The 27848-nt window shown below is 45.0% G+C and overlaps 2 protein-coding genes across 5 annotated transcripts in view; one reads left to right on the top strand and one right to left on the bottom strand.

Annotated features, from left to right (window-relative positions):
- Positions 1–22625, top strand: part of si:dkey-91i10.2 (uncharacterized protein LOC555224 homolog) — a 64833-nt gene extending 42208 nt beyond the window's left edge. For all 4 annotated transcript variants that reach the window (XM_037110027.1, XM_037110029.1, XM_037110028.1 and 1 more), the window contains 6 exons: positions 3333–5020; positions 12472–12664; positions 14007–14223; positions 17644–18233; positions 19375–19520; positions 19815–22625. In XM_037110027.1, the coding sequence (XP_036965922.1) occupies positions 3393–5020; positions 12472–12664; positions 14007–14223; positions 17644–18233; positions 19375–19520; positions 19815–20649 (3609 nt within the window). In that variant the 5' untranslated portion in view covers positions 3333–3392 and the 3' untranslated portion in view covers positions 20650–22625. The remainder of the gene's footprint in view (positions 1–3332; positions 5021–12471; positions 12665–14006; positions 14224–17643; positions 18234–19374; positions 19521–19814) is intronic.
- A 145-nt stretch (positions 22626–22770) lies between these two features.
- On the bottom strand, positions 22771–27157 carry tsn (translin). The gene is made up of 6 exons (XM_037110032.1): positions 26959–27157; positions 25855–25948; positions 25670–25766; positions 25435–25550; positions 25267–25346; positions 22771–23951 (listed from the first exon to the last, which is right to left on the bottom strand). Exons 1-6 carry the CDS (start codon positions 27022–27024, stop codon positions 23721–23723), a joined length of 684 nt encoding a protein of 227 aa, XP_036965927.1. The 5' UTR covers positions 27025–27157; the 3' UTR covers positions 22771–23720.
- Positions 27158–27848: the final 691 nt, after the last annotated feature.

The raw sequence follows: 27848 nt of genomic DNA on the forward strand, positions 1-27848 counted from the left end.
TTGTTTTCCATGGGCCTGAGAGCCATGGTACAGTGACATCATTCACTGTATACGTCCCCAGTTTCCCAGCATTGTTAGGATTTGGATTAGGATTAGGATTTGTTAGGAACAAATACGGCGGACTCTACATAAGTGTTACTCCTGACTTTGCATGAACGCATCCGGACAAGACTGATCCTCAAGGTTCAGATTTTTTTTTTGTCAGTCAGAACACGCTACACTAGACGGTTTAAGTTGGTCCTTGTCAGGACACCTCAGCCCCCAGTCTGTGATGTCAGCAGTTCTAGAGTAGGCACTGGCTCCAAACCAACACCTGAACCACCGCCGGAAAAGGGGCAGCCTCACAGGGCAAACACTGTAGCATGGCATCACAGACTCGTCGCTTGGTTCAACAGTTTTTACGTAAGGTTGATGAAATACACTGATTCATTGTCAGGTATTTAATCCACTGTATGAACCGAAAACTGACAATCCTGTTTGATTTTTTTATCCATACTTTTTTTTTTTTCGAAAGAAGATCCAAGAAAATGAACTACAGGCTTGTAATTATCCAAACAGAATGACAGATTTTACCCATATGACCAGTCCATGTAGACCAGCGAGGCCAAACGTGGGGCCCACGGTCCAGTGACAGTTGCCCATTAGAATGTTTTTAATGAAAAAAAAAAGTTAAACTGTTTTAGTTTTTGTGAGGTAAAAATGATAATGAAATATGTATGATCCCTAATTAATCATTTTTCCCAATCTGAACACAGAGGGCAGAATGTCACCTTGAGCAGGAAGTCAGTCAATTAAGTGAACTTGGGATCGCAGTTGCATTCTGCATCTTAATAACACAACACAGCACAACACAACACAACACAACAAGGTACTTGCTTTAAGCCCATTAGGTTTCTGTTTAGGCAAAGCTGATGTTAGCCTATAGAAATGAGACAAAATGATTTCATTACATACTGTTAAATAATGTCTGAAAAAAGAAGAGAGGACAAAATCACAATAAAGAAATATACAAAATAATATCCATGTAAATAGCTACATGCAGTATGAGTATCAGTCTGTCAGCAGTGCAGTTTGTGGGTCACAGTAAGATAGATTAGGCTTCAGATATGAAGACAAAACCCATCAGTAACATGAGTTGATAGCTGGTTTTGGTCTTTTCATGTGATTTGTGACATGTGACATGTGTTTTTTTAAAGACATCATTTATAAAAAGAGAAAACAGTGGCGGTAAAGTCCCTTCGGATCAACAGATTGATGTTCTCACTTTCAGTTTTCCAGCGTCATTTAAGAAGCAGCCAACAAATCAGCCCCGCGTGCTTGTTGTGTTGGAGTTACTGGTTAACTGTGATGCCTCCAAGCAGGGTGAAGAATGGAGATTTATCTATTACTGCGGAGCTGCAGAGAAGCGTGGCGGTCCTGTCCGTGCTGTGGCGTCAGGGAGTGTTTGAGTCCAAAGATGATTTTGATTTCATTATTCACCTAATGCATGGGGGATGAGCCGCCTGAGTCCCGGTTTCATAATCACGGTCATAATCACAGGCCTAACCCTGTGCTGCTGACTGTCACATAGGGTTAGGGTTAGGGGTAGGGTATGAGATACTGATAATGGGCATTGGACGGTCGACATTTGTACTCATTACAGAGAGAGAGAGAGAAAGAGAGAGAGAGAGCGGCAGTACAGCCAGTACCTTGTTGCCGGCTCTCTTGGCTTCTGGCTAATCTACAACTGCTGTGTGATTAATGTGAAGGAAAGAACCGAGCGGGCCGAACCGTTATCTTCATTACTGTCCCCTCCGCTCACAGCTTGTCTCAGCGTCAAACTCATTTCCTCTCTCTGTCTCATCTTTGTCTCTTTCACCAGCGCTCTCTCTCCTCCTCCTGCACTGTCCGTCTCTCTGTATCTGTCTCTCAATCTCGTGTTTTAATAGCCTGACAAGCCGGGCAGTAATCCTTCCATTATTATTCTGCTGCAGAGAAAGAAGACGAAGCCGGAGGGGGGCGGACTGTGGGAGCCATTTCTATAAATGAATGTGATTATTGTGCTGAAGGAAGCATGCTTTAGAGATGCTGTCTCTGTGTCCACAGCTCTGCTTATCCTAATACTAATACCAAGACCAGGACCGAAAACAGATCTGTCACATGGTCACAGGCTGATCTGTGGATTCAGTGATATGGAAATCATATCTGAGCTGTACTATCAGGCTTCAAACAGTCAGATAACAGAGGGGGAAAGTGGTTTAGTTGAAATCAATATCACAATATTACCCTTTGTATTATATATATATTGTTTCATGTCACAACAATGTGTGGCTTCAAGAAACTGGAGTCCAGTTGCCTACGATACAGCACCTAGAACTACCATGACCTGGACGACTGAGAGCCTTCATCAAAACAATGTATGTTTATGCGGTGTGACCTGTTTGTGTATATAAATAGCTTAGAAACATTAATAAGACCACAATAACAACATGATATGATTTTGTCATCACATTATTATTTTTTCAAGGTCATTTTGAAACATTTTTCAGCTTCAGATAGCAGAAACTGTTTTTTTGGACTTTTAACTGGACTTTTAAGTAGCTTTTAACTAGAGATACAACTAATGATTATTTTTATTGTTGATTAATCTGCTGATCATTTTCAAGATTAATCAGTTCAATGTTTGGTCTTTAAAATGTAAAGTTTTTTTTTTTTAAATGCCCTTTCCCAGAACTCAGCGTAACATCTTCAAGTTTTCATTCATTCTTCATTTACTGTCAGAAATGACCACAGAAAGCAGAAAGAAAATCCTTACATTTAAGAGGCTGGACCCAGACACTGTTTGATATCGACAAACTCCTCACAAATTATCAAAACAATTTCCTAATGAATTACTCGACTAGCTGTTGCAGCTCTACTTCCAACCCAACAGACAAACCCAAATTGTTCATGTCTTTGGTCAGGATCACAAGTCTGAAATATACTGAACATTCTTCAGCACTACATCTACATCTCTGCTTGTTCATTAAATAAAGGTGCATGAAATGATTCACAAATGAATCGAGAAAGTTTCCATCCAATCTCACACTGTACCCCTTCAAATATGACATCTGTGGAGAGTAAGTTGAGGGCAGGGCAACATCATGCAGGTTGTGGTATCCATCAGCATGGACATCAAGTCATCCATAACCTTTTCACTGGGTCGATGGTAACATGCAGTAATAAAGGAATATATGTTGCAATCAATGCAGAATCTACAGTATATTCACTGTATACAAACTTCACAGCTCAACTCAATCAGGTTCAAAAGCTCTGATCTGATCCTCATACGTTGTGTCTCTGTGTGTCTGCAGGCTGCAGATCTTCATACCTGCTGACTGGATGTCTGAGGGCCACTCTCTCAGCCTTCAGCCATGCCTGACGTAAAGCCTCCTCCACCATGTGACTACCCCTCCACCTCCTCCGTCATCGCCTCTGCCGGCTCTCCTGCTGGCTGCGCCTCTCACCTTGACCTCGTCATTGACATGGAGCCCTGCATCGCCAACCTCCCCCTGTCCCCCGACTCCCTGTCCTCCTTCCCACGACACAGACCCGGCATCCCTCACTACCCGGGCCTCCAGGGGCCTCCCTACCCGCTCATGGCTCGGTGTAACAGCAGCACCCTGCTCACTAACCTGGGGCTGAGGTACTGCTCCAGCAGGCAGGAGACTCTGGGACTGGGGTCAGGTGACGGGCCGGCCCTGGGCTCCTGCAGCCACACAGGAAGTAACGGCAGCAGGCCTTACAGGAGTATGGAGAACCTGAACTGGAGCAACATGGCAGATCCTGGCTTGTGTGCGTTCAGTGCTGCCCCCTACAGGAGCGTGGACAGTGAGTTTATTTTACGCTACACCTCCAGTACCAACTGGTGTGGCGGGCCTCCTGATGGAGCTGTGGTGGGGGCTCACGGGCTGGTACCCAACCCAGAGAGCCTCGCCTTTTACCCCAGACATGGGCTTCCCAGGAAGGACCTGCCACTCTTCCCTCAGCTGCTGTTTCCAGGTGGTGTCGACGAATGGGATGCAAGGAAGGGCCTTAGGGAGAAACTCCGCCTCCAGAGCGCGCGGTCATCAGTTGAGCCTCTGAGGCCCCTCCCACTGCGGCCTCAGGTGAACCCAGGTGCTGCTCCCATTGAACGGGAGGGTATGCATCACGTGAATGGGTCCAGGCAGCTGTGCACGATGCGCCTCACCAGCCCCGAGGAGATCAAGCAGGAGGTTCTGAGGCGCCTGCAGCTCCGGCGCCAGAACAGCAGTCCCAACCTGGCTGTGAGCAGCTCCCCATCCAGCCCCAGAGTGGTGAAGACGTCCTACACCACTGACAACATCACAGCTAACCAGGACGATTCTGCATCGGAGCGCTGCAGACCTCCTGTGGGACGCCTTCACATCCCCACGTTTGAGGAGTTTAAGAGGATGAGGCAGAAGGAGGGAGAGCAGAGCAAAGAGTCCACAGCTGGTTCTGTGCTGTCTGGAGCACCTGCGGCTGAGCTGCCACAGGAAGCAGGAACATCAGACAGCAACAACCCTCCTCCTGATCGGACTGTCCCTCAGACGAATGCTAGTGGAGGACACAGAGAGCAGCAAGAAGACTCGGTGGAGGTGGTGGGAGACATGAGCAGAGGTGAAAGGACATGCAGCAGCGGTGACACCTCCTCAGAGAGACCTCCCTGTAAAACCTCCTCCTCCCCCTCCATCACCAGCACATTATCTCCAATCCGCACAGGCCCGTCTCCACGCTCACCCCTGCAGCCCCTGGCCAGCTCCGCCCCGGAGAAAGCCTCTGCTGCGTGGGGAGAGGATGGGAACAGCAGGCGGAGGAGAAGCAGCCTAGAGCCAGCTGGGTCGGTCCCCTTCCCGCCCAGCAGGGAGAACTGGGACCGTCCCTCCAGCTGCTGCCCGGCGCTCCTTCTGGAGGGGACAGACCTGTCCAGCTACGGAGCCAAGATCTACAAGATGAAGGACGGCCTCATCGGCTCCGCCCTGGACCTCATCAAGAAGAGGTGGGTCTGGGTGGAGGGGGGTGTTTTATCAATGTCCTTTACTGAAGTCAAACTGATCATATGACAATGCTGAAATACTACTACAGTCCTACATTTAAACTTGAATGATCATAATGTTTTACTTTTAGTATAGAAAGGAAAAAAGTCATTCTTTCATATTCATGTGATATCAGTGAAGTGGCATTTATTGTGTGCCATTGGGAAAACTTAATAATCAATCAAACAATCAATCAATCAGTCTTTATGTCTATATCTTTTTGTCTATTTGTATAGTGTCACTGACAAACAAAAGTCATCCCAAGACACTGATAAATTGAGCAGGTCCAGACCATACTCTTTGATTAATGGAGTAAAGTACCTTAAAAGGTACTCAGGTACTTTCCACCTCAGATTATTGTGTGTTTATTAGTCAGTTCTTCTAAAGAAGATACACATCTGTGTTATTTTAGTTTCCTTCTCTGGATGCCTGAAAACATTTGTGCTCAGTAAACAGAAACTCAGCTCTTATTGTGAAAGAAGCTCTAATTTCCTGTGGAAAGGATCATATTATACACTGTAAATAATAGTATAGTAGGATGGTATTGTAATGCAGGGTGAGGTTTAAACAACACACTGAAAGCTGTTTGAGTGACAAGGAAGAGTGAAATAACCAATACAATGACTATACAGTACATGACTTTGGTAAAAGTGTCCTGCCATCAACCCATCAACCCTTTGTCCACCATGGTTCAGTGTCACATGAAACTCGGCAAGTAGCGTCAACATTTTCTCAGACTTTGATTATTGAGTTGTTGTTCCTACTCGAGAGGGCATTCACATGAATTTTCTCAGCCGGAAATCAATTTTTCCAGTTATTCTGACAGCATATGAATGCATTTCAATACTTGTCTTTACCCCTTCACTCATTATATAGCTGACACATTACTGATGATTATTGATTACTGATCTCATTGTGTACCAGCAGTCATTACTACAGTATTGTTACAGTATTGATATCGAGGTGTCTCGTCAAAAAATAGTGACATTTGTTTTTGTCGCCCAGACATAGCTTTTATGTTTTTTTTAATCGCTGCAGGCCTCTGTGCTGCTTTTATCTCACACTAAAAATGTTGTACTTTTTGTAAAGCTTTTTTTTAATACTTAAAATTGGGATTTTACACACGCATGATAATAAGCATATATAATACAATCTTTTTTATAACCATCCAACTGTGATTAAAAATGGGCTCCACCCTCAGCAGCTACAACAGTAACATGCTCTTTACCTGCTGATGCATCAGTGAACACTTACACCTAACATTATGTTTGAGTTGTGCGTGTCCAAACACACCAGCTGTATGCTCAGGTGAATCGTATAGTGCCACAGTAACCACGCTCCTGCCACTTACTGGCCTGAGGTGCAGCTTTCCACATGCAGAATTCAGTATATTAAAACACATACCGTCCTCAGCACACCCACTGATACAATATCTGTAAAGACACGATGAGTACTTTTACTTTTGCTACTTATTAACAGTCTGCTGGTAACAATTCTGCACTGCACGTTTTCACATAAATATGAAAAAAACATTTTTGATAAGGATCACCTGTATTCTTTTTAGTAAGCCACATTCTTGACCTAAGTTATATGATCGACACAAACTCTGTAACAGCATCAGTCTTCCTAAATGAGCTGAGTTACACTTTTGATATATCTGTCATTCCTGGACATCTGTTGACACACCAACATTATATATCTGTAGTTTAAAACAGAATCTTTGAATGCATGACTTTTATGTACAGTAAAATACTCACAACTTACGCAAAGTACTTCTCCCCTCAGTGCGTGGATCAAACCTGCTCCAGTTATCTATGATTTGCGTCTGATGTCTCTGTTTGTGCTTCACTGTACTCACAGTGAGACCTGAGTATTTCATCAATCAGCATGTCATTTTTGAATTCAGTTAATCTCTCTGATGGTGAAGTCTGATCACCGGAGCCATGTAGCAGCTCTCAGGAGAGGTGTGTGTGTGTGTGTGTGTGTGTGTGTGTGTGTGTGTGTGTGTGTGTGTTTGTGAGTGGAGTGTGTGTATGTGCTTCACAGTGCCAGGGCATTGTATGGAAGTGCGAGTCCGTCTGTTTAAGCATGCGTGTTTTGTGTGTTATCGATTTATCTCAGTTATTGTGATAACAGCTGTCGGAGCTAACGGGGTTGGCTCTGCAGACGAGACTGTGGGCGAGAGGCTGGCATGAAGCCTGACAGACTGAGGACTGGCACCGGCTCCCCCTCACTGTCAGCTGTTGGCTGAATACATGCAGGCTTCAGTCCACTGTGGTTCATTCTGATCAAGGACAAACAGGAGAAGGATGTGTTTTACAGCTCTGTGGGGTCGTGTGGGGCCAGGCCTCTATACAGTGTCAGTATTAGAGCCTGAACACAGAGGAGCTGCTTGATGAGGCCTGTTAGAGGATATACACTCCACCCCCTGCAGAGAGACGGTAGATATAGACGATATCTTTCCCTCCCTGTCAGGACTCTCCACTGACTGTCTCTCCTTTGTCTGCACCGCTGAAGGGATGATGGATGTCTGAAGCTCTGCTGCATGAAGGCAGCAGAAATTAACTGCTGTGTGTGCTCAATGTGTGGCAGTCCTGAGCTGCACCTAAAGGTTATCCTTACACTGTATCTGTACATCACTTATGGAATATTACATATATATATATTTTATAAATACAATAAGAAACATCAATTTAATCTGTGGAGAAAGTCCACATACACGTATATATTAGATGATACATGCTGATATATTGTCAAAAGATGTGTAAATACGTTTGTGGTATACTGTCGATCAGATGAAATATTCAATGATACATTGCAAGCACAATATGAAATCTATATCATATATAGTACATATAAAGATAGCAATCATGTAGAATATAAGCCCCTGTCAACTCATCAGCGTAATGATAAAAATATATCATAACATTGTTTTAATGGCACAAATAATGAAAAGTAAAACTAGAGTGATCCACATCTATGGAAGACATACTTCTCTTACAGCAGGGTAGCCTGTCCAGTGGTGAAAATGGCTGATGTGACGCTAGCAGGTCTGTGAGGCTGCCATGGGGCACAGTAGCATTTTGAGCTACATGCTAACATCAGCGTGCTGACATCGTTGGAGTGATTGTGCAAACATACTGATGCTGAGCAGGTGTAATGGGTAGCGCGCTTGCCAGCTTTGCTAACACTTTCTAATTAGCACAAAACAGATTTTATCTGAGGCTGATGGAAACGTCATTAGATCCGCTGGGAGCTGGTCATAAACCAAAGTAACGATGGCACTCGATGAGAAGTCAGAGGATCACCAGCGATACTGCAGTTCACCCTGACAGCATTGTAAATGTTCATCCCAAATATTTTCTAGTTTACAGTGACAGATAACATATTCAAAGGTGCAGTGTGCAAGATTTAAAGGGATCTATTAGAGATAATGGAATATCGAATTCATAATTATGTTTTCATCAGTGTAAAATCACCTGTACCTGTGGCGACCCAAACCTGTTTTTGTTACCTTAAAATGAGCATAATTACGTATAGAGAGGGAGAACCTTCTCTTCCACATGAGTCCACTATGCTTCTACAGCCCAGCCCAGAAAGGACAAACCAAACATTGGCTCCTGAGAGGACTTTTCATGTCTTTGTGTTTTTAGATGCAATTACACCCTCCTCACTGGCCCTTTTTCAGATGCGTGAGTGTTCTGCATCTTGCTTTTTTTAATCACTTCTATGACTTATTGATCACCAGATGGTTGATCAGTCGTCTCCCCAATCGATTTTCCCACTGATCATTTGAGCACTGCTGCAGCTCCGTCTTAGAGTCCATTGACGCTCCGGCAGCTCACTTTCCACGCTGTTTATCCCAGGTGGATTCATCTTTAATGTTCAAAAAAGCACCCAGAATGCACCACGCTGAGCTCCCCCGGTGATTTAAATGTGACTCGGGGCTCTGTGAATGTTTTAATACTTAGAGATTAATTAATTAAACATGACGGTGTTCTGTGTGATGTCTGCACCCTGAGGTATTTGACTTCCAGCAATAAGTCTCTTTGTTTGAGTTTATCATGCAGCCAAACCTGCACACAAAGCATAACACAGCTCTAGTTGCATTATTACATTGGTATTTATATTATTACACCTGGGAGGCTTGAAAGAAATGAGCCAGCCCTGCTGACTTAAACGTATATACTGCAGCAGCAGCAGCAGGTGTGTATAGTGTGCAGAGGGGAGGTGTGTGTCCGCTGGAACATGTTCTGTTTAGTCGTCTCTGTTGGATGCACACACTGATAAATATATTGAATTCATTGCAGTGATATATGCATCAGTAAAAAGTGACAGCGGGCTAATTTCAGTGCCACATTGTGCCGTGTTAAGCGGTGATCTATCACGCACACACTGTCCCGATGAACGAAGCTGCAGGTTATTACGTCTAATGCATCATCCGCTGTGTGACAGACTGACTGTCTCTGTGACGGAGCCTCCTTTAATGACACTTTGTCCGACGCCTCAGAGCCACATCCTCAGGACTGGAGTCATTATATCAGCCCTCAGCTTCCACCTGCTGTGTAGAACACACGTTTAATATAAACAGGTTTAATATGAAAAACATACACGAGAAATGATTTTTATGTGTTCAGCAGTCTGACTGGTTTGTGACAGTGAGAGCTCTGAAGAGACCCAGTTATGTAAGAACCATTAGAATAATGAGACCTCATGTAAAGCCACCACGGGGGTATATCAGAGGACGTGGAGCTGCAGATCAGACTGCTTACAAGTCATTAATGAGTGGATTGACAGTATTAACTTAATTGTTAAGTCATTTAGCAAACAAGTCTGCAGATATTCTCTGCTCCCTGCTTCTGCAGTGTGATCTGATGATTCCCTCTGTGTTGTACCAGAGTCAATAGAACATCTTCGGACTGATGGTCATACAAAAAAAAACAAAACAACTAAGTGAAGGTGTCTCGCTGAATTACAACATTTTAAAGACTTGAAAATGTATCAGTTAATGAAAAGAGTTGTCGACACATGGGTCGGTCCAGCAATAAGAAGTAGAGACAAAGGCAGTCCAAAGAGTCTCCACAGTAACAGCAGCAGTCTGATGATCGACAGCTAGTCAGTGCACTGAGGTCAGGATCAGTCTCACATGTACACATATGTGCTGTGAGGAGTCAATATTACAGGACTTTACAGCCTCGGACACTGTTGAGAGCCTGTTCTGGGCTGCGACCCCTGGGCCTATTAAACCCGCTGAGCCACAAAGTGCTTTAATTTGAATAAAGATACAATCATCTCTGAAACTGCTGGAGCCAGGGTTTATTTTCTTGCAGTGATATTATATTAACGCTCGGGCCTGCTGGACCGTGAAGCTCACCGTGTTTGAAAAACAAAATCAATAGACTGGATATACCGTAGGTGGTTTGTCCGGTTGTTAATGATGTCTGAAGCAAAATGTAAAGATGTGTGCATTCTTTTATAGCTCAGCTAATCAATATGACCACATGTAATGTGAGAGGTGCCCAGTGGGAATTATTAGCTGTTGTAGCCTCTTTTAGCTCATTGTTTCAGTTTGATGGCACGGTTACTGTTCTGCTGAGCCTTCACAGGCAGCAGGCAGCTCAGATAACGTGGACACTACCCACCCAGCAGAGAGGTGAAGAGTGTGGAACATCTAGCTGTTAATGAACAAAGTATTTTCTCAGCAGGATGGTGATATCATTTTTCAAATGGAGGTCTTTTCAAAATCCTTTTATGTCCTGCTCATGTTTTAAGGTTTGATTTCCTCATGTTAAATGTCTCTGAACTTGCAAGCTGACAGAAATCCAGAGGAGAGAATACAGATGTTGATAATAATGTGATGTTGTCTGAGTGTCCTGCAAGTGTTATTGTGTATTCACAGTAATCAAGCTTTACCAGCAGCAGCAGCAGCAAGTGATTTACAGACTGTCTTCATTATGGGATATGCGTTTCAGGCTTTGTAACCAACAGTTGTGCTTGAATTTAAGTAAACATATTGTGTTAAGATATGAAATGAAATGACACTCGCTTTTATGAATAGTACTCAAGTAAAAGTCTTAAAGTATCTGGTATTTGATGTACTTTAAAAGTGCAAGTAAAAGCATATGTGCATATATTTACATGTATTTGTATGTATTTTCTGACAATCTGAGTCAATGTTATATATATATATATATATATATATATATATATATATATATATATATATATATATATATATATATATATACCATATGTAACTGTTAGAAATAGCATTCTCATATTTGCCCCTCACGGAAGTCAAAACAAAACTAAAAGGAGATTTGATATTGGACTTGTATCAGGTAACCAAGGGCAACACTCCTAATGATTAAACATGTGGCTTTGTGTCTGCTGGACATTCACTGTAATAACTTTTTAAGGTATTATTTTGTGGGTTGTGGTGTTCGTCTGCCCCCTAGTGGCCACAAAGCATGTCAGTGCAGCTCAAATTAGAGGCTGCCACAAACTTTCAGATTTGTGTAGATTTAGGTAATTTTCTGACTTGGTCTATCAGCCAGCAGTAGAGAGATGGGCAGGAAACGATGTGGAGACATCAGTAGTGAGTTGAAACAAAGGTCCCTGTTCAGTTCATGGTCAGCGGCTTTTACTCTGAAGGCTCAGAAGGTTTCCTTAGACTTGTTGTCTCTGCTGTGTGTTTTTCATGTTCTCTTACAAATGCATGTAGAGCCCCTGCAGACAGGCTGTGGTGTGTGTACATGGATGTGTGTGTCTCATTGTGTAGCACAGTGTGCGTGTGTGTGTCTGTGTGTGTGTGTCACAGCCAGTGTGCTTTCGTGGGTTGTCTCAGATCGCATGCTGGCTGTGTGCTGCAAGAATGGATCCACACATACAACAAAAGGATGAAGGAAGAATCTGATTGGCGTGTGTGTGTGTGCAGGCAGTGTGTGTCCCTGAGGTCCGAGGGTTCAGGCGTTAATGTCCGATGATGTGTCTAATTGCTGGGAGGGACGAGGGCGGGTGGGGGCATTGATTTTGGGTGTTTTCTGGGATGATGGGGGGGCGGGGGGCAGAAGAAGAAACAGCAGGAAGCAGAGTGGCATGTGAGCTGGAGAGGGAAGAGTGAGGTGGAGTGAATGACGGATGCTGTGAGGAGGAGAGAGGAGGAGAGAGCTCTGCTTGAATTACAATGAATCCCTCCTCTCCTTCCTCTCCTCTCCCTCCTCTGGCTTTCTCTCTCTCTTCATTTCCTTCCTCTCTCCCACATCCTTCCCTTCCTTCTCTTCTTCCTCCCATTCTCTCAATCCCCCTCTCCTTACCTTCCCTTCCTCCCCCCCGTCCCTCCCTTTCACTCCCCCCCTCCTCCCCATCCCTCTCTCTCTCCCTCTGTAACGCCGTCTCCTCTTCCCTCCACCAGCTGCAGTGCAGAGATCTCCGGCGAGGCCCCCGTCAAGCTGTCAGGTGACCGGGACGGAGGCTGTGACATCACCGCCCCCTCGACCGACTGTCAGCCCTCCACCGTTGCCATGGCAACGTCGGCAACAGCCTGCGGAGCCGAGGCTGGCGACGAGACGCCTGCAGGAGGAGGAGGAGAGGAAGCAGGAGAATGCGTAAGGATTCTTTCTCATTTTCTTTCCTCTTTTCTGTCTCAAACGTGTCGTCTGTGCTCGCCATCGCTCGCCGCTTCCCGTCAATGCTGCGTGGTGCACAGACACACACAGATCTATTGGTATTCAAGGATGACTGGGACAAGCAAAGGGGACTGCGACACACACACACACACACACACACACACACACAGACACACATGCACATGCACACATCACTCACACACACTGATGCAGAGGTATTTGTTGAGGCGAGCATGCAGCGCTGTGTCTTCAGCAGCAGGTCGGCGTCTGACGATGCAGTAAAAGGAGGACCGAGCCCCCCTCATGCAGCTGGCTGCTGGTAGCTCAGCGCCTCGTCCCTGCTCTCTGCTGCCTGCAGCCTGACACCAGCCTCAGCTGCAGAGAGCATTCGGCTTCTCTCTGTGCATCTGCAGAACAGAGGGCTGGCATGGAGGCTGGAGGTGCTTTAGAGAACAGATGTCGAGGTGCGTTTGCTTCTTGCCTTCCTTCATTTTGGTGATTCCACAATGGATCCTGCCTCTGCACTCCCCAAGTAAGAGCTGCAATGTGATAATTCAGCCGATCATGAATTATTCTCCTTCATTTCACCTGATTGCTGCAGGCTGTGTATCATGTTGTTTTCTGCCACAGAGCGATGAAAACCTCTCACTTGTCTGGAGCTGTTAGCTGTCACAGAGCTGTCAGTGTTTTGGGAGGTGATCTTTGATGTAAAGCCAATATCATCAGGTGCAGAGGATGTGGGGGATGTCCCTGGGGTGAGGGGTCAGGTGTCATAGCGATGACCTTTGAACCTTCCCCTTGAGGTCATCTCTCGGGGGCTTGATGGACCCCTAAAGGATTTTTAAATCTACATGAGGAGTGTTTGTCCATCCAGAAAGCTGCAGTGTGTCGGGGAATTCCTCGCCTTACCTTAAAAGAAAGAAAGAAGCCAGGAGCAGCTGCTTTGAATTGTCACTCGGGGATGTTTCTCGTCTTCAAGGCCGGCTGTTTTCAAGATGTGATCCGAGCAGATTTTTGGATGTGTGGCCTTGTCGTGTTTAGAGTCTGTTACAGGACTTGGCAGGCGATTAGTGCTGCATCTCAGTATGAAATTTGGATTCTTGTCAGTGGTACAGCGGGGATCAGACAGATAACCAAGATGTGTTATGTAATGATGTCATGACAGCGAACATGTTGACACTGAGCTCTCACAGATACATCAGCTGTGGTTTCTCCCTTATCATCCTTCTCACCTCATCTCCTCCGAGAATTGTGCCCTTTTTCATCTGTTGCTATAGCGACGTGAGCGTTTGATTGACACACGTGTCCTTCCAACCGGCAGCACACCGGTCTGGGCTGCAGGCGCTCCAGCTCGGACGCAGCCTATGAGCTGGCTGAGACGGTGAGGGCGCAGCGCGAGTGCCGTCTCCGGCCCCACTACAGCGACCCCATGCCAGCCGACGCCTCCAAGCGCAAACAGCTGGAGATGAAGATCGCTGCCGCCGCCCGACTCCACAGCCACCGGAGAGACCGCGACAGAGACCGAGACCGAGACAGTGGTGAGTACGGGACACATGTGGGACATGTTGGGACTTGTTCTCTGTGGCTTTATAAAACTGGAAAGGATTCAAAGCTCAGGGTTTCACAGTCTCTTATGTCTGTTATTAAAGATAGAGAATGTTTCAATGATTTTATGCATTTGGATTCAAACTGCATCAAAACATGTAGATAGTAATGCAGATGTGATGATGGATAAAACACTTTATTCCATCCAGGAATAAAGATGACTTTTACACATTCTGAGACAGTTAGAATGACTATAACTGATGCACCACATATTAGTAAGTGAAGATAACCTCGCATGAAAGACCTCGCTGGGTTCACCATTTACATTGTAAGGTATTTAGCAGACGCTTTGTCCAAAGCGACTTACAGTAATTTGTACATACATTCATACACTGATGGTGGTGGCTGCCATGCAAGGTGCTCAGCATCTTGCCCAAGGACACTTTGGCATGCAGACCAGGGGAATTGAACCAGCGACCTTCTGATAACAAGAGGCTGGCTTTTCCCCCTTGAGCCACAGCCGCCAGTGTGTCCTTTAACAAGTCTGATGAAGGTTTGGTGTTCCGGTAGAGAGATGGCTGTAAAGGTGGAGATGAGCGAGGCCTTCACTGAAATATCTGACATAAAGCCTGACATGGACAGGAAAGAGCTGACGGCTCAGGAGACGTACGGCAGTGATGTAAAGTCCTTTATAAATGGTACCATGGTTATCATGAATCATTAGGCGAGGTGTTTTTTGGTGATCCTTATCTTTTTACAAAACACCACTGAACCCCAGAGCTCCAGTGATCTAGTTCTAAATTTCCCATGATCCAGTAGGTTAGCATGTTTTTGTTAGATCAGACAGAAATGTCTCTCAGTGTCCACACCTCCAGATGGTACCACAAGCTTATTACTACTGACATGAGGTCAGGTGTGTGCCAGTCTTCATTTATAGCAGGATTACACAACAACTGGTGATCATAATTTTATCAAACTTGGAGGATGTGTCTCAGACAGGATACACCCCCTCCATTTCTGGTGCAGACCTGTATTAAGGAACAGATCCAGCAACCTTTTTGTCACTTTCTTTAAATGTCCCATTTGTAAGATAGTTGCTTGTTGCATTTCACCCCCAACTCATCAAATATTGACACTCTGAGTTGGTGACCAACCCGACCTACCAACCCAGCACTTCAATAATCAACTATCTTACAAACTGGACCTGTGGTGCATGGATCTTGATGAAAAGAAAATCAGGTGTATGAAGGTGGTTGGTATCTATGAGTTAGTACAGACTGATGGCAGACCCATATATAAATCAGTTGTTGATTTAGATATGCTTTATTTGAGATTACACTTGCCTGGATTAAAGGGGAATGTAGGGCCTTGGCAAAGTATGCACTCTACTGAGCACCATTCTAGTTGTTAAAATGAGACGTCTCCAAATTGCAGTCCAAACTGCAGTTGCTCTGATGTATTCACTCCTGAAAAGCCAGATAAGCACTTGTACAAATTTAATCATGACAGTTACTCCATGTGAGAATCAGAATGTCTTTGATATGTAAAATTGGTGGAGTGCCCCTTTAAGTGATTTTAAAGACGTGCTGCTCCAGAAGCATAAATGTCCAAAAAAAACAAACATGATTTCTTTGTAGGAGTTGAACAGCAGATGTAGTCCAGGTGATGGAGACAGCTGATCCTATCTGGATATTCTGATTTAGACCTCATTCCAAATGTTGCACCTTCTAACGAAGACATGTGGGATGTGCCCGTGTTATTCAGGTTCATGAAGCATTCTTTGGACACGGATACACTCCGAGATGTGCGTCTCAGTTGGAGTTTTTTTGCACAGTCTTGCCTTTTTACGGTCAGCCTTGTGTGTTTTTAGCAAACTCCAAGATTGGGATGCATGCGATCAATCAATCATCTCAGCACCGATTCACAACAAAGGTCACGTCACGACACTTTCCAAATGGAGCAGGTCTAGTCTAACTCTTTAAACAAATATAGAAGGACACTTTTCTCATCAGAAAGGGAAACTGCTCCTCCTACTTTTAAACATGACAAAAGACTTGCACCCTTTCAAAAGGGTGGTTAAAAGAATGGGAGGGGGAGGCTGTGCTGAAGGGCACGTAGCTGCATGTAAACAGGAATATTCTTGTTCATCAGCAGCGTAAATATTTGATTAGGACTATTGTAATTTTCAAGATAAGGACGTTAGAAAATAGCAGCCTACTACTCCAAAGTGTAAACATATATGGTGGGTGTGGGGAAGTGGCTGGATTTAAAAAAGGAACAAAAGCTGGTAATCTCAGAGAAAGAATCTTCCAATGCGTCCGATGAAGGCCTGGTGCTGGAATACATACATTCTTTTGTCCATGGTAAAACATCTATTATTTCTCTGAGAGTGCCAGAGATTTTAATCTTTCAGGATAAAGGCACAATCAGAATATTTTCTCACTGTCCTGTTACCCACCCAGCCACATGTGTTCAGAGTCCTGGGCAGTACGATCTACACTCTGAACATGTTCGCACATGAACACACTGTCACTGTTGTGGACACAAACAGTAAAACAGGCTGGGACTCCAGCTCGTTTCAGCTGTTCTGACCTGATGCTTCCTTCCTGTGGGGAACTACATCCAGCCCTCTCTGCTCGCAAATATAATTACAATTATTAGAATTACAGAAGTCCATGCGCTCATTACACCTCATCAGGGAGCTGAATTACCCTCAATCCTGAGTGAACCTCCAACTGAACCTGTTATTTTTACAGACATTAATGCTGTGAAGGCCGGCATCTGTTTGTCCCAACATCTCTCATGCAACTTCATGTCATGGTTGTCTATGACTGCTGTGGCCTTTGCACTCAGCCATAACCCCACACCAACACACACACACACACACACACACACACACACACACACACACACACACACACACACACACACACACACACACAGTTCCCCTGCTAATTCCGAGCTCTCTCCTGTCAGCAGCGGCTCTCGGCCTCTGGCCACAGAGTGTCATTCAGTGTGACATATGCTAATGAAGAGCTTGTTGCTCTGTCCAGTGGATAAAACAAACACTGACTGAAGTCTTTACCAAAAATATCTGGCGCTTTCATATGAATGCATCGTTTGCAGAGCACTTGTGTGATGAAACAATGTCTTAGCAGCTCAGCAAACACAAGTGTGGCTCTGTTTGAACACACACACGCAGCAGTATTGACACATATGGACACAGGTGAAGTGTCAGACTGGAGGGTGAGGGATCTAATTATTGGAGAAAGATGATATCTGCAATGATTTCTTCATGTTGACATGATCAGTAATGGCTGGTATGTGTGTGTGTGTGTGTGTGTGTGTGTGTGTAAATCCATAAACATTGTGAGCTCCAGTGACTCTGACCATCTTCATCTCCCTCTCCTCAGCTCCAGCAGCCATCCGTGGGCGCTCTGAGCCCCCTGGTGAGGAGCGTCAGGCTGGCCTGGGTGTGACTCGGTCCGGGCAGCACCGCTGGAGCACCATCAGCAGCCTGAGTGCCGACAGCGGCGTGGTGGGCCTCAGTGATGAGCGGGAGGAGGAGGACAGCGAGCCTCGGCGCTACCGCAGAACCCGGGGGTCCGAGGTGGAGCGGGTGGACAGCGGCATCGGCCCCGGTCTGTCCCGCACCTGGAAGAGACCGTCTGCCTCCCTCAGAGCCTGGGAGGCTCAGAGACCTTGTCCAGACTGTGGACTGAGGGACGGGGCCTCCAGAGAGCGAGGCGAGCGCATGTGTGAGCGCTGCTCCAAGCTGCGCACCGAGCGCAAGGAGGCCATCCTGGAGTTTCTGAACACGGAGTCGAGCTACGGCGAGGACCTGCGCATCATCAAGGAGGAGTTCTACTGCCCCATGCAGAGCGCCGGGCTGCTGACAGCCGAGCAGCTCACCGTGGTGTTCAGTAACGTCCAGGAGCTGATAGACGTCAACGACCGCTTCACCGAGCACCTGCAGGACAGCATCGACCAGGCCTTTGACCAGGTGACCTCTCACACACACTCACACAGAGGTAGTAAGGCATGGGTTCATCCAAGTGCCACTGCAAACACGTTCATCACGGCAAAACATTTTCGTCTGTTTTTGACTCCAGAAAGTGAAATTATACTTGAATTATTGAAAGAAAAGATTATTTCAACTCCTTCAGTTTATTTATTATGCAACACAACCCAAGAGTTCACTCACAAGTATATAGGGCAGAGCCAGCCAGAGTGAGACGGACAGAGGGGACGGAGACTAACCCTGCTTCCTCTGGTGGTCTGTTAATTGAACTTCTGCTTCCTTTTGGACCAATGAAGACTGCTAGTTGTTGTCATGGAGATGTCAGAGAACAGAGTGCATTGCAGCAGCCTGGACGTTAGCAAAGCCTGTACACGTGTCTCAGCTGCTGTTACAGATTCAATGGGACCAATCCAATTTTAAATAAATGAAAAGGGGCAGACTGGTAACATTCTTGACATGCGGTTCGAACGTTGGCAAAATGAGCTTTCGGACCAACCATTCTCAATCAAAATTGAATTGTTTTTACATTTCCTCTCGAGCCAGAGCTTATTTTTCATGAAATTGGAAGTTCATTCATAACCTTGGAAACAGTAGTTGGCAAAGGGCATAATGTGCTCAGGAAACATTCACTCTGTCATGACAACTGGGCAGAATCCATCTGATAATGGCTGATGGAACTGAGCGCTCCAGAAGGGCTGAATGGATCGCGTGGTCAGAGAGTTTTGTCCATGATTTGGTCCTTTCCTTCAAAACACCGACTCTGGTTCCTTGAATAAGTCTGCTGCTTCTCACTGCAGAACAGTACTCTCAGGTGCGCTCCTTTGTTTCACTGTTCACTTTACAGCTGCTGTCCTCTGTAACTGGAACAATCACCTGCTGTCCATGAACCGTTTTATAAGCTGCACCTCCACCCAAACATCAGCCTGCAGCCTCTGAGGCTAAACTTTCATCACTCCCCAGTCTCTGCTGTGCTGAGCCTAGTGTGTCCGCGTGGGCCAATATAAACTCTGTAGTGTATTCTACATTCACACGATACCATTTTACGATTTTACAGATCGATCTACGCATTAAGGGATGACAGTGACTTGACTTGACCGTTTCCTCTCCTGTGCTCTGACCTCAGGGAGACGACGATCTGCTGACAGTCTACATAGGAGAGATCTTCCTGGAGTTCGTTAACATGCTGCCCGCCTTCCAGACCTACTGCCTGCAGCAGTCCACCTCGGTCAACATGCTCAACACGCTGGAGAAGGAGAAAGAACTGCTCAGGTGCACACAAGGATTCTTCTTCCAGTTGTGTGTGGTGGATGAGTGACTCTGGGAGCTTTTTCTAGTTCCTGCCACGGCTCTTCCGTATAATTCTTAATGGAAAAGACAGCAGCTTATCACTTATTCACAACAAGTTCTATTTTGAGAGTAGAGCCGCAATGATTCCTATTTTCAGACAGAAGCCCAGCTCAGCCATGACTCAGGCTGTCCTGTGATTCCCACTAATCAACGTTTTAAGAGTTTTTGTGCAGAATCTCTCTTTTTAACTTCATCTTCTGTCGTTTGTCTTCTCAGAATCTTCCTGGACGTTTCCCAGAATGACAACACGGCACTGCGTCGGATGAACTTGCGCTCCTTCCTCATGGCGCCCCTCCAGCGTGTGACTAAATACCCCCTTCTCCTGAGCCGAATCATCAAGGTCACTCCCGAATGTCACCCCGACTACGCGCGTCTCCGTGAGGCCAAGAGTCGGGTGGAATCCCATCTGGAGCACATCAACATGAAGACCAAGCAGGAGGGTAACGGAGTCACGTGGTCCCTCCGCTCATTCCGCCGCGACAGCCGCAAAAACCGAGAGGTCATCAACATCGAGATGCGAGAGGTGTCAATGAAGACGGTGGGCTGGGCGCGAGAACACACACGCTTCGTCATGGAGGGACCCCTCCAGCTGTCCCAGCCAGCGGATGGTCAGTGGGTGAAGAAGGGCAGCAAGGCCCTCAAGTTCCAAAACGTCCAGAGTCTGCTGATGGTGAGGACACAGCGGGCTGGGGAGGCCCCAGGACAGGGCACCGACCTGGGTGCGCGTGGGGATCAGGGGGAGGGTGGAGGAGACGGCATCCGAGATGGAGTGCTGGTTCTTATCAAGGACAAGAGCAGCGGGAAGTTCACAGTGCTGAGAGAGCCCATCCGTCTGGGGAACTGTGTGGTGTCGACCGACCCCGACTCTGAGGACACATTCGAGGTGCTCGACATTCGGCGGGAATCTTTTGTATTCCGCGCATCGGACAAATCTCGCACCCAGCAGTGGTTCCATCAGATCAAGAGGTACGCTCGGGACTTGGGCACCTGGAGGAAAAGACGCAACGCGTTGCCCAACATCATGATCAACACGAACCAGAGCCGCTCCTGAGACTGACCATCCCACCGTCCACCGCTGTTACACTGTAAATAACCTGAGTCCTTCTACTGCAAAAAACAAAGTGACGACAAGAAGCATTTCTGCGTGATGCCACTGTTACAACCTGTTCGATTTCAGTTTCCCAAAAGATCTTTCTCTACGTCTCGTAAGGGTAAGACAAAGATAAAGCACTTTTTTCTCGTGCGCCATACTGTCATGAAATTATGTATGAAGGTGGTTAACATTAAAAAAAATATATCTGATCATTGGACGACCAAAAAAACCTGGGCTGTGCTCGTCAGCCTTGATTGTAAAGACTGTTTGCTCTCGGAGGAAGAGAGTGGAGTTTTCAGTAAATAAGGTGTGTCTGTGGAAGAGCATGACTGAACATGACTGACTGCAAAATGAAAAACTCTAATGTCATTTTTATACCAGACAGTGGGGGTGCTTTCGTTTTTGGTACGCAGAGGTGGTCCAGGGCTTTGTTCAGTGGTTCCAGTTTGTTGTCACTGCCCTCTACTGTACGTTGGCGGTAGAGCAACTTTCACTGCCAGAGATGCAGCTGAGCAGAGCCTCCTACAGGCTGAGCAGACCTCCTGCTTCACTGTGTTCAAACGAGAACGAGCAATAATCTCTACCAGTTTCAAAACAAGTAGCAGTGGTAATACTGAATTATGCATTTAATTACCCTAAGATCCTCCCTGGTGTTCGGGTGTTCATCCGGCATCAGTCTTTGGAAATGATCTCAGTGCCATGGGAGCAGTTGATGAGTAGTCAGCATCCTTTTGTGTTAACGTCATGTCACATAGGTACATTTAAACAAGACAGTTAAGCCCCCTGAGTGTTTAGTCCAGAGTTATTCAACCTGTTCGTAGGGCTGCAACAAAGTTAACTGATTAATTAATTAATCTGGTTCACTGTTGGTCTGCAAATTGTCTGAAATGAACATGGTTATCTCAAACACCCCGACTGTACTGGACTGTATTTTTGTTACAGTCCAAATGGTAAAGTTATTACATTTACAAGCAGATAGAAAGGGGGAGGCAGTGTCTGAGAGACCAGATGAAGCAATTCTGTTTTACAATCAGATATCTCATTGGGTCATTTCTGCGCCATACCGTTTGAACAAAACAGGTTTGAGATATGTCACTATTTCTATATAAATCCACCCTAATCCCATGACTCCTGAGAGCCGAAAAGAAAAATATGCTCCTTTTAAACTGTCATTAACAGGAAATGTCTGTGGCAGGTTGAAAGACCCTGGTCACGTGACAATCTCGCCTCAAAAACCACCCCACCCGTCTTGTCCTGACACAGTTTGAACTGTGGGTTATGATTGGAGCTAGCGATGAGCTGTTGTGCCTTGGTACTCGATTACTGTTATCCTAAAACACACTGAAGTATTTGCAATCCGCCACAGTAGCATTTTCTCTGCGATATGGACTAGACTGCCCTCTGCTGGCACGTGATTGAGATCCATTTACAGGCAATATAATTATTCCTCTGACAGTCCCTGGCTGCTGATGATCTGTGATAACCGGATCCTCTCTCTGATTTCACCCTGTTTATTTATGAAGGCTTTATTTGGTTTAATGCACTTTATTTCTGTAATAAAAGCTCTCCATTAGATCTGCTGTTATACATGTTACAGTCTTGTTTATTCACAGTTCTTCATGTTCGAAGGAACCAGTCTTCAAACCAAAACTACTATTTATGCCGTTTTCTGTTTGCTATGACGTAGCACTAGAGGAGGTAGTGAATCACTGTGTTCTTGGAGGGCAGAGCTGCTCAACTCCACACCAACACTCGTGTGCTGTCGGAGGACGCTGGTTCAGATGAACTCAAAAAAACATGTCAAAAAAACAAAGACTGCTGAGCCGCATACAGTTTCCTTTGATTTCCTCCTTTGCATTTGAGAGACCTGATGTATTATTTCCCCAATGTAATATATTGTGAATTATATTAAAAGATTTTAAACACAATTTTGCGTGTGTGGTGAATTTTCTGTCTGATAAAGCTGGAAATGTTGAATGTAGAAACAGAGTGACAGGAAGATCCAATATCTTTAGGAGAGGAACACACACCATACACGTGGAACTCATCAGTCAAGGAAACAAAAGCACAAGACGGACGTGAGTGAAAGTGAATTCTTTTTTTACAAAATACAATCCAGCTCTACAACAGTACAGAATTTAACAGAAGCGTGGATCATAGAAACAAATCTTAAAGATGTTTCCTGAAGTGAAACAAACAAGAGAAACAGTAAACATATGGCATGCACTACATGACATTCTGAGTGTTTCTTCTTCTCTTCAGAGAAAGATTCTTCACCCGACACACATAATTATATGGCACTGTTCGGCAGGTTTCCTTGCTGCAGGGAGAAAATACAAAAAAAGGAGTCTAACTAATCACAGAGGAGTTTTTTATCATGTGAAGTGCATCTTACTCTTCTGGAGCCTCATTTAGACGTCAGGTTAGCTGCACGTTAGGTGCTGAGAATACAGTCACACTGGCTGCTCTCGCGTACTTCTAGATTTAATCGTCTGATTGTTGCATCAAATATTTCCTCCATAATTAAGGCTCCTGGATGTCTGTTTGGATGCATCCCAAGAAATCCCACCAGGCATCGGCTGATATGGTGAACAACACGAACACATTTCACCTTTGCTTCTTTTTTGTTTGTACTCAAACATGCAGAAACAATCAACTCTGCACGTCCAGAGTGTCTGTCTACCTTGAATGATTAAACATCACTAGCACAATTTAAGAAAAACAAGTTGACTGTTACAAATCAAATGAAATGTTCGAAGTAAAACAACAAGAATAAGATGAAGCTGAAAACACAGACTTCAAAAAATCAGCTACAAACTGAACCTTCGATCTTAAAGGGTGATGAGGGTGCTGCCACTGTCTCTGCCACCCTTCTGACATCCGACATTCACACTCACACGGTCTGTCCTCAGCTGTCGGGGCCTCAGGTACACCCCCGGGTCTTGCGGCCCAGGTGGGGAAAGGTGCAGCAGCCGTGTAGAGGTCCCAGCCCTCCTCCGTCTCCCACAGCCAATCACCACATCCAAGCTCTACTTGTCCATGCAGGACTCTGGCTCCTTGGCCAGCCCGCGGATGGACAGGTCGTAAACCACCTCCTCGATCTTCTTAACGTCGTACTTGAGGCCATCGTAACGCTTCCTTAGGGGGTCGTTCTTCAGGTTGAGCAGACGGAAGCCAGAGTCCAGTTCATTGATGAAGTTGGAGATACGCAGCGGTCGGGTGTAGTCTCCTGCTGTGACGCTGTTTACCGCCAACCGTGACTGGAAGAAGACACAACACCAACAATTAAACACTAATGTAATGTGATTACATGCACAAAGTTCCTTTGCTTATGAAGTATTCACTCGATGCTCAAACCGGGGACTGACTTATCATACTGATCAAGCAGACTGATCACAGATACTGAATATCATCCCTGATAATCAGCTGGGCCAACAGTCAGTCTGTCCTTATTTCAAATAAAGCAGTTAAATCTTTCCCATCAGTTCATATGGGAAGCTGAAAATGTAAAAATGCCACTGGGCTTGCTCATGACCAATTCATCCGACAGTTAACCACAGCGGACTAAAAACAGCACACAGCAGGATACGACTGAGAACATTCATCTGTTTACCATCAGAGCCAATCTGATGAAGCTACATACACAACATGCAGAGCGCTCCTTGTTATTTGTGATGTAATAGAATAATATCATTCCTATCCTGATCTGCACTGGAATACTGATGTTTTGGTCCACTGACAACATAAATATCCAGGTGAAGCAGTCAATGTTCACATTTAAGTGGCTGAGGAATTTTGTTTTATTACTGACTTATAATCAAAACGTCAAAAAATGATTATTAGTTAATTAACTTACTGTTACAGCGCTAAGTGCTCTCATCAACATGCAGACTTACACAGCAGATGTGATTTTCCTAACATTATGAGACTGAGGCGCAGCTCCTCAGCCAGTCAGCATGAAGCATCAACACTCACACACTGACAGATCTAATGGTTGTAATCAGTCTCCAGTGGACTTATTTTACTACAAGTTTTAATCATGAAGCTGTTTAGGTGTTGATTATTCATCTCTAGCTATTTCAAGTTAATACACAGAGATATAGAAAGATCAGCTGCCTAAAAGGATCTGAAGATGCATATTTTTTATTCTCAAACCTGGAAATATATTGTATGTGAACTGACTTCTGCGGTGCATTGAAACCCTTTCCAGGACATCAGGGACATTGGTCATTTTCTAGGACTTGGCTGTAAGATGCACCTACAAGTCTGGAGAGTCATGCCATCGTTTGTCACTGTAGAGGTCAAATTGTGAGTTTCATCCTCAATTTTTAACACTGTCATGATTTTGGTCATCCCAGCTTCTAAATGGTACTTTGATGGGCATGTCACAGTGTGATCCAAGACCACATTTCTCTACTGACTCACAGCTTCAATCTGCTACAGCCCAGAGCTACATGATGAGGAGTCCCTACACAACTCAAAACACACCTGATGTATGCTTTTATGTCTATGTCGGTTTAGACAACTGAGGTACAAAACCTGTTCATGTAACATCCGTGCAGTCAGCACACTCACCAGTTCACTGGCCATGATCAGCACACCTGCCAGGTAGTCCTCTATGTCCAGGTGAAAGCCTTTCTCTCTCACCACCTCAACTGTGGAAGGAAGAGGGAATAGAGGGAGATAGAGTGAAACCACCGTCCTCAGTTACAGTAACACACTGACATACTGAATGGTACCTACTGCCGAGTATCTGGGCCACATCCTCTCGAGTCACCAGAGTTTCAGTCTCCAGGTAGACGACAAAGGCTGATAAGAAAGCCAAGCGCTGCAGAACAAACCGCCAGTGTTCATGGAACCTGAAGCGTAATCAGTCAGACAAACAGAGGTGAAAACAGATTTATTTCATGAGTGGCAATAGTCAAGGGAAGTGTACTCAAAGGAAGCCCTTACATCTCAGAGTGTGTACTGAACCTACCTGTAATACTGCTCCACAGGAAATTTGGTTTTGAGGTCAGCGAGGTGTGTCTTGACTGTGCAGAACAGCTCCCGAGCCTTTGCACATTTACTGGGAACTGATGGGAAAGCAGAGAAGGATGAAGATTGTATTGTGTCATTTGGAGAGGGAGACATGATTCAGCAGCAATCACAACAGTTCCTCACTCTCTTTAAATCCAGATGGCTGGTGGACACTTTGGAGGACTGTTAGTATTTCTCTGGCAGTCTGCTCCAGCAGCTGGACCACCTTACGGATATCCTGCAACAAAATAGCGCAAGACCAGTGTTTCATGATTGAGTCACACAATAGTAAAAGTAAAGATATGGTGTTAAAAACTTACTTTGATAAAAGAGGAAGTCACTCATCCATGTGAAAAGTATTTAAGTAAAAGACGTAAAGTATCTGATATTGAATGTACTCAAGTATGCGTGTGCATGGATACGCAATTAAAGTCAAATAAAATGCATCACATTATTTTTTGGGACCGAAAACATTCACAAACAATGAGACTGTAAAATATCCCTGACTCATTTTAAGAAGTGTGTATTGACATGTACGCGACTGATAATGGACATGCATGGTTACTGTATCTGATACTCAGCATTTCTCTGACAATCAGAATCAGCGTTTTATTTTGTTTATATTTTATGTTAACTGATTGCTGATCAAATAAATGCACCTTAAAATGTTGTACTTTGGCTCTGACGCAGAATGTGATCTGTAAAGTAACCAGTAACCAAAGTTATCTAACACATGTAAGTTAGTGGAGTAGAAATGCAATATTTCCTCCAAAATGAAGAGGAGTTAAAGTATTAAGTAGTACAAAATAAAAAATCCTCAAGCAATGTTCAAGTTCCTCCCCACCGTACTTAAGTACGGTACTTCAGTAAATGTACTTAGTTATACATTCCACCACTGAGCAAGACAGCATTAATTGGACTGTTTTCTAAGGGAAGTCTGGTGATATCCAGGTCAGGGGGAGCGGAGGTAACCTACAGCAGGCAGAGTAACACGCTACAGGCAGCAGAGTGACTCCTGCTGCTGGACAGTGGCAGCAGGCTTTCACACCCACACGGCTGTCAGGACGTTACACAGCTGGCTGTAGGAGTCCACCAGCACCGTGAGACCTGTCCCTACGGACCGGTCCGGTATAAAACTGTGTGTTGGCGGTACTCCGGCTCTGCAAGCAGCTAGCTAACGCTGAGAAGCTAGCTAACAGTGAAAAGCTAAGTGTGTAGCAGCCTGCAGCTGTGTGGCGGGCTCGTTACCTCTCTGACGTCCTGGTCGGCGCTCAGGAAGCCCTGAATGTAACTGAACATCTCGGTCACAGACATTTCTGATCACGGCCAGGCTCTTCCGACGATGAGCCGACAACGAAGCGACAAAGAACCGACGAAAAGCCGTCTGCAGCAAATTCATACAAACATCAACGTGCACGAGACTCCGCCTCTCTGGTGTGTGTGTCGCGGTGAGATGATGTCATCACTCCCAACGTCATGTTGGGTTCGCAACGTTTCAGTTTGTTTGTTTATTTGTTTGTTTGTTTGTTTAGTACAAGGTACAAACATATCAACAGAATACCAAGGGGAATCATGACACTGATGGAATATAATATGTAAATATAAAAATAAAACAAGAGTTCTTTTAAAAGATCAAATTAAAAACATTATAAAGAAAGATATCAAAAGGATGACTTAGCCAAAGACTTTACATAAAATCATTCACGGTTTTAACAGCCGAATTATCAGTGTAATATTTAATAAATAAAGTACTGTTCACTTTTTTAATGAAAAACTGAGAATAAATGCTTTTTGTTGGCAAACCTACATTTATGGGTATTTATTGTATTTGCAACATCACCCTAACCACTGCTCCAATGTTTAACTCCATAAAGTAACATGACACTACAATAAATCTCGTCATGTTCCAGGTGTATGAATAATAAATATAAGTTAGTACAGGTAAACGATCAGAAACCATAGTTGTTTTAATTCATGCACAGAAACTTTGCTGGCGGGTCAGAACTGTGGTGACAAACATGCTGCAGTACCTCATCTGTCCTCTAGATGGTGCCAAAGCAGCGCACCTGATAAAGTCGTCTTCGGGTGCTGCTCGAAAATAGCATCACCAAACGCATACTTTTGCAAGCCCAATCTCT

This window comes from Acanthopagrus latus, chromosome 9 (genome assembly GCF_904848185.1).
Source record: "Acanthopagrus latus isolate v.2019 chromosome 9, fAcaLat1.1, whole genome shotgun sequence".
Lineage (NCBI taxonomy): Eukaryota > Metazoa > Chordata > Actinopteri > Spariformes > Sparidae > Acanthopagrus > Acanthopagrus latus.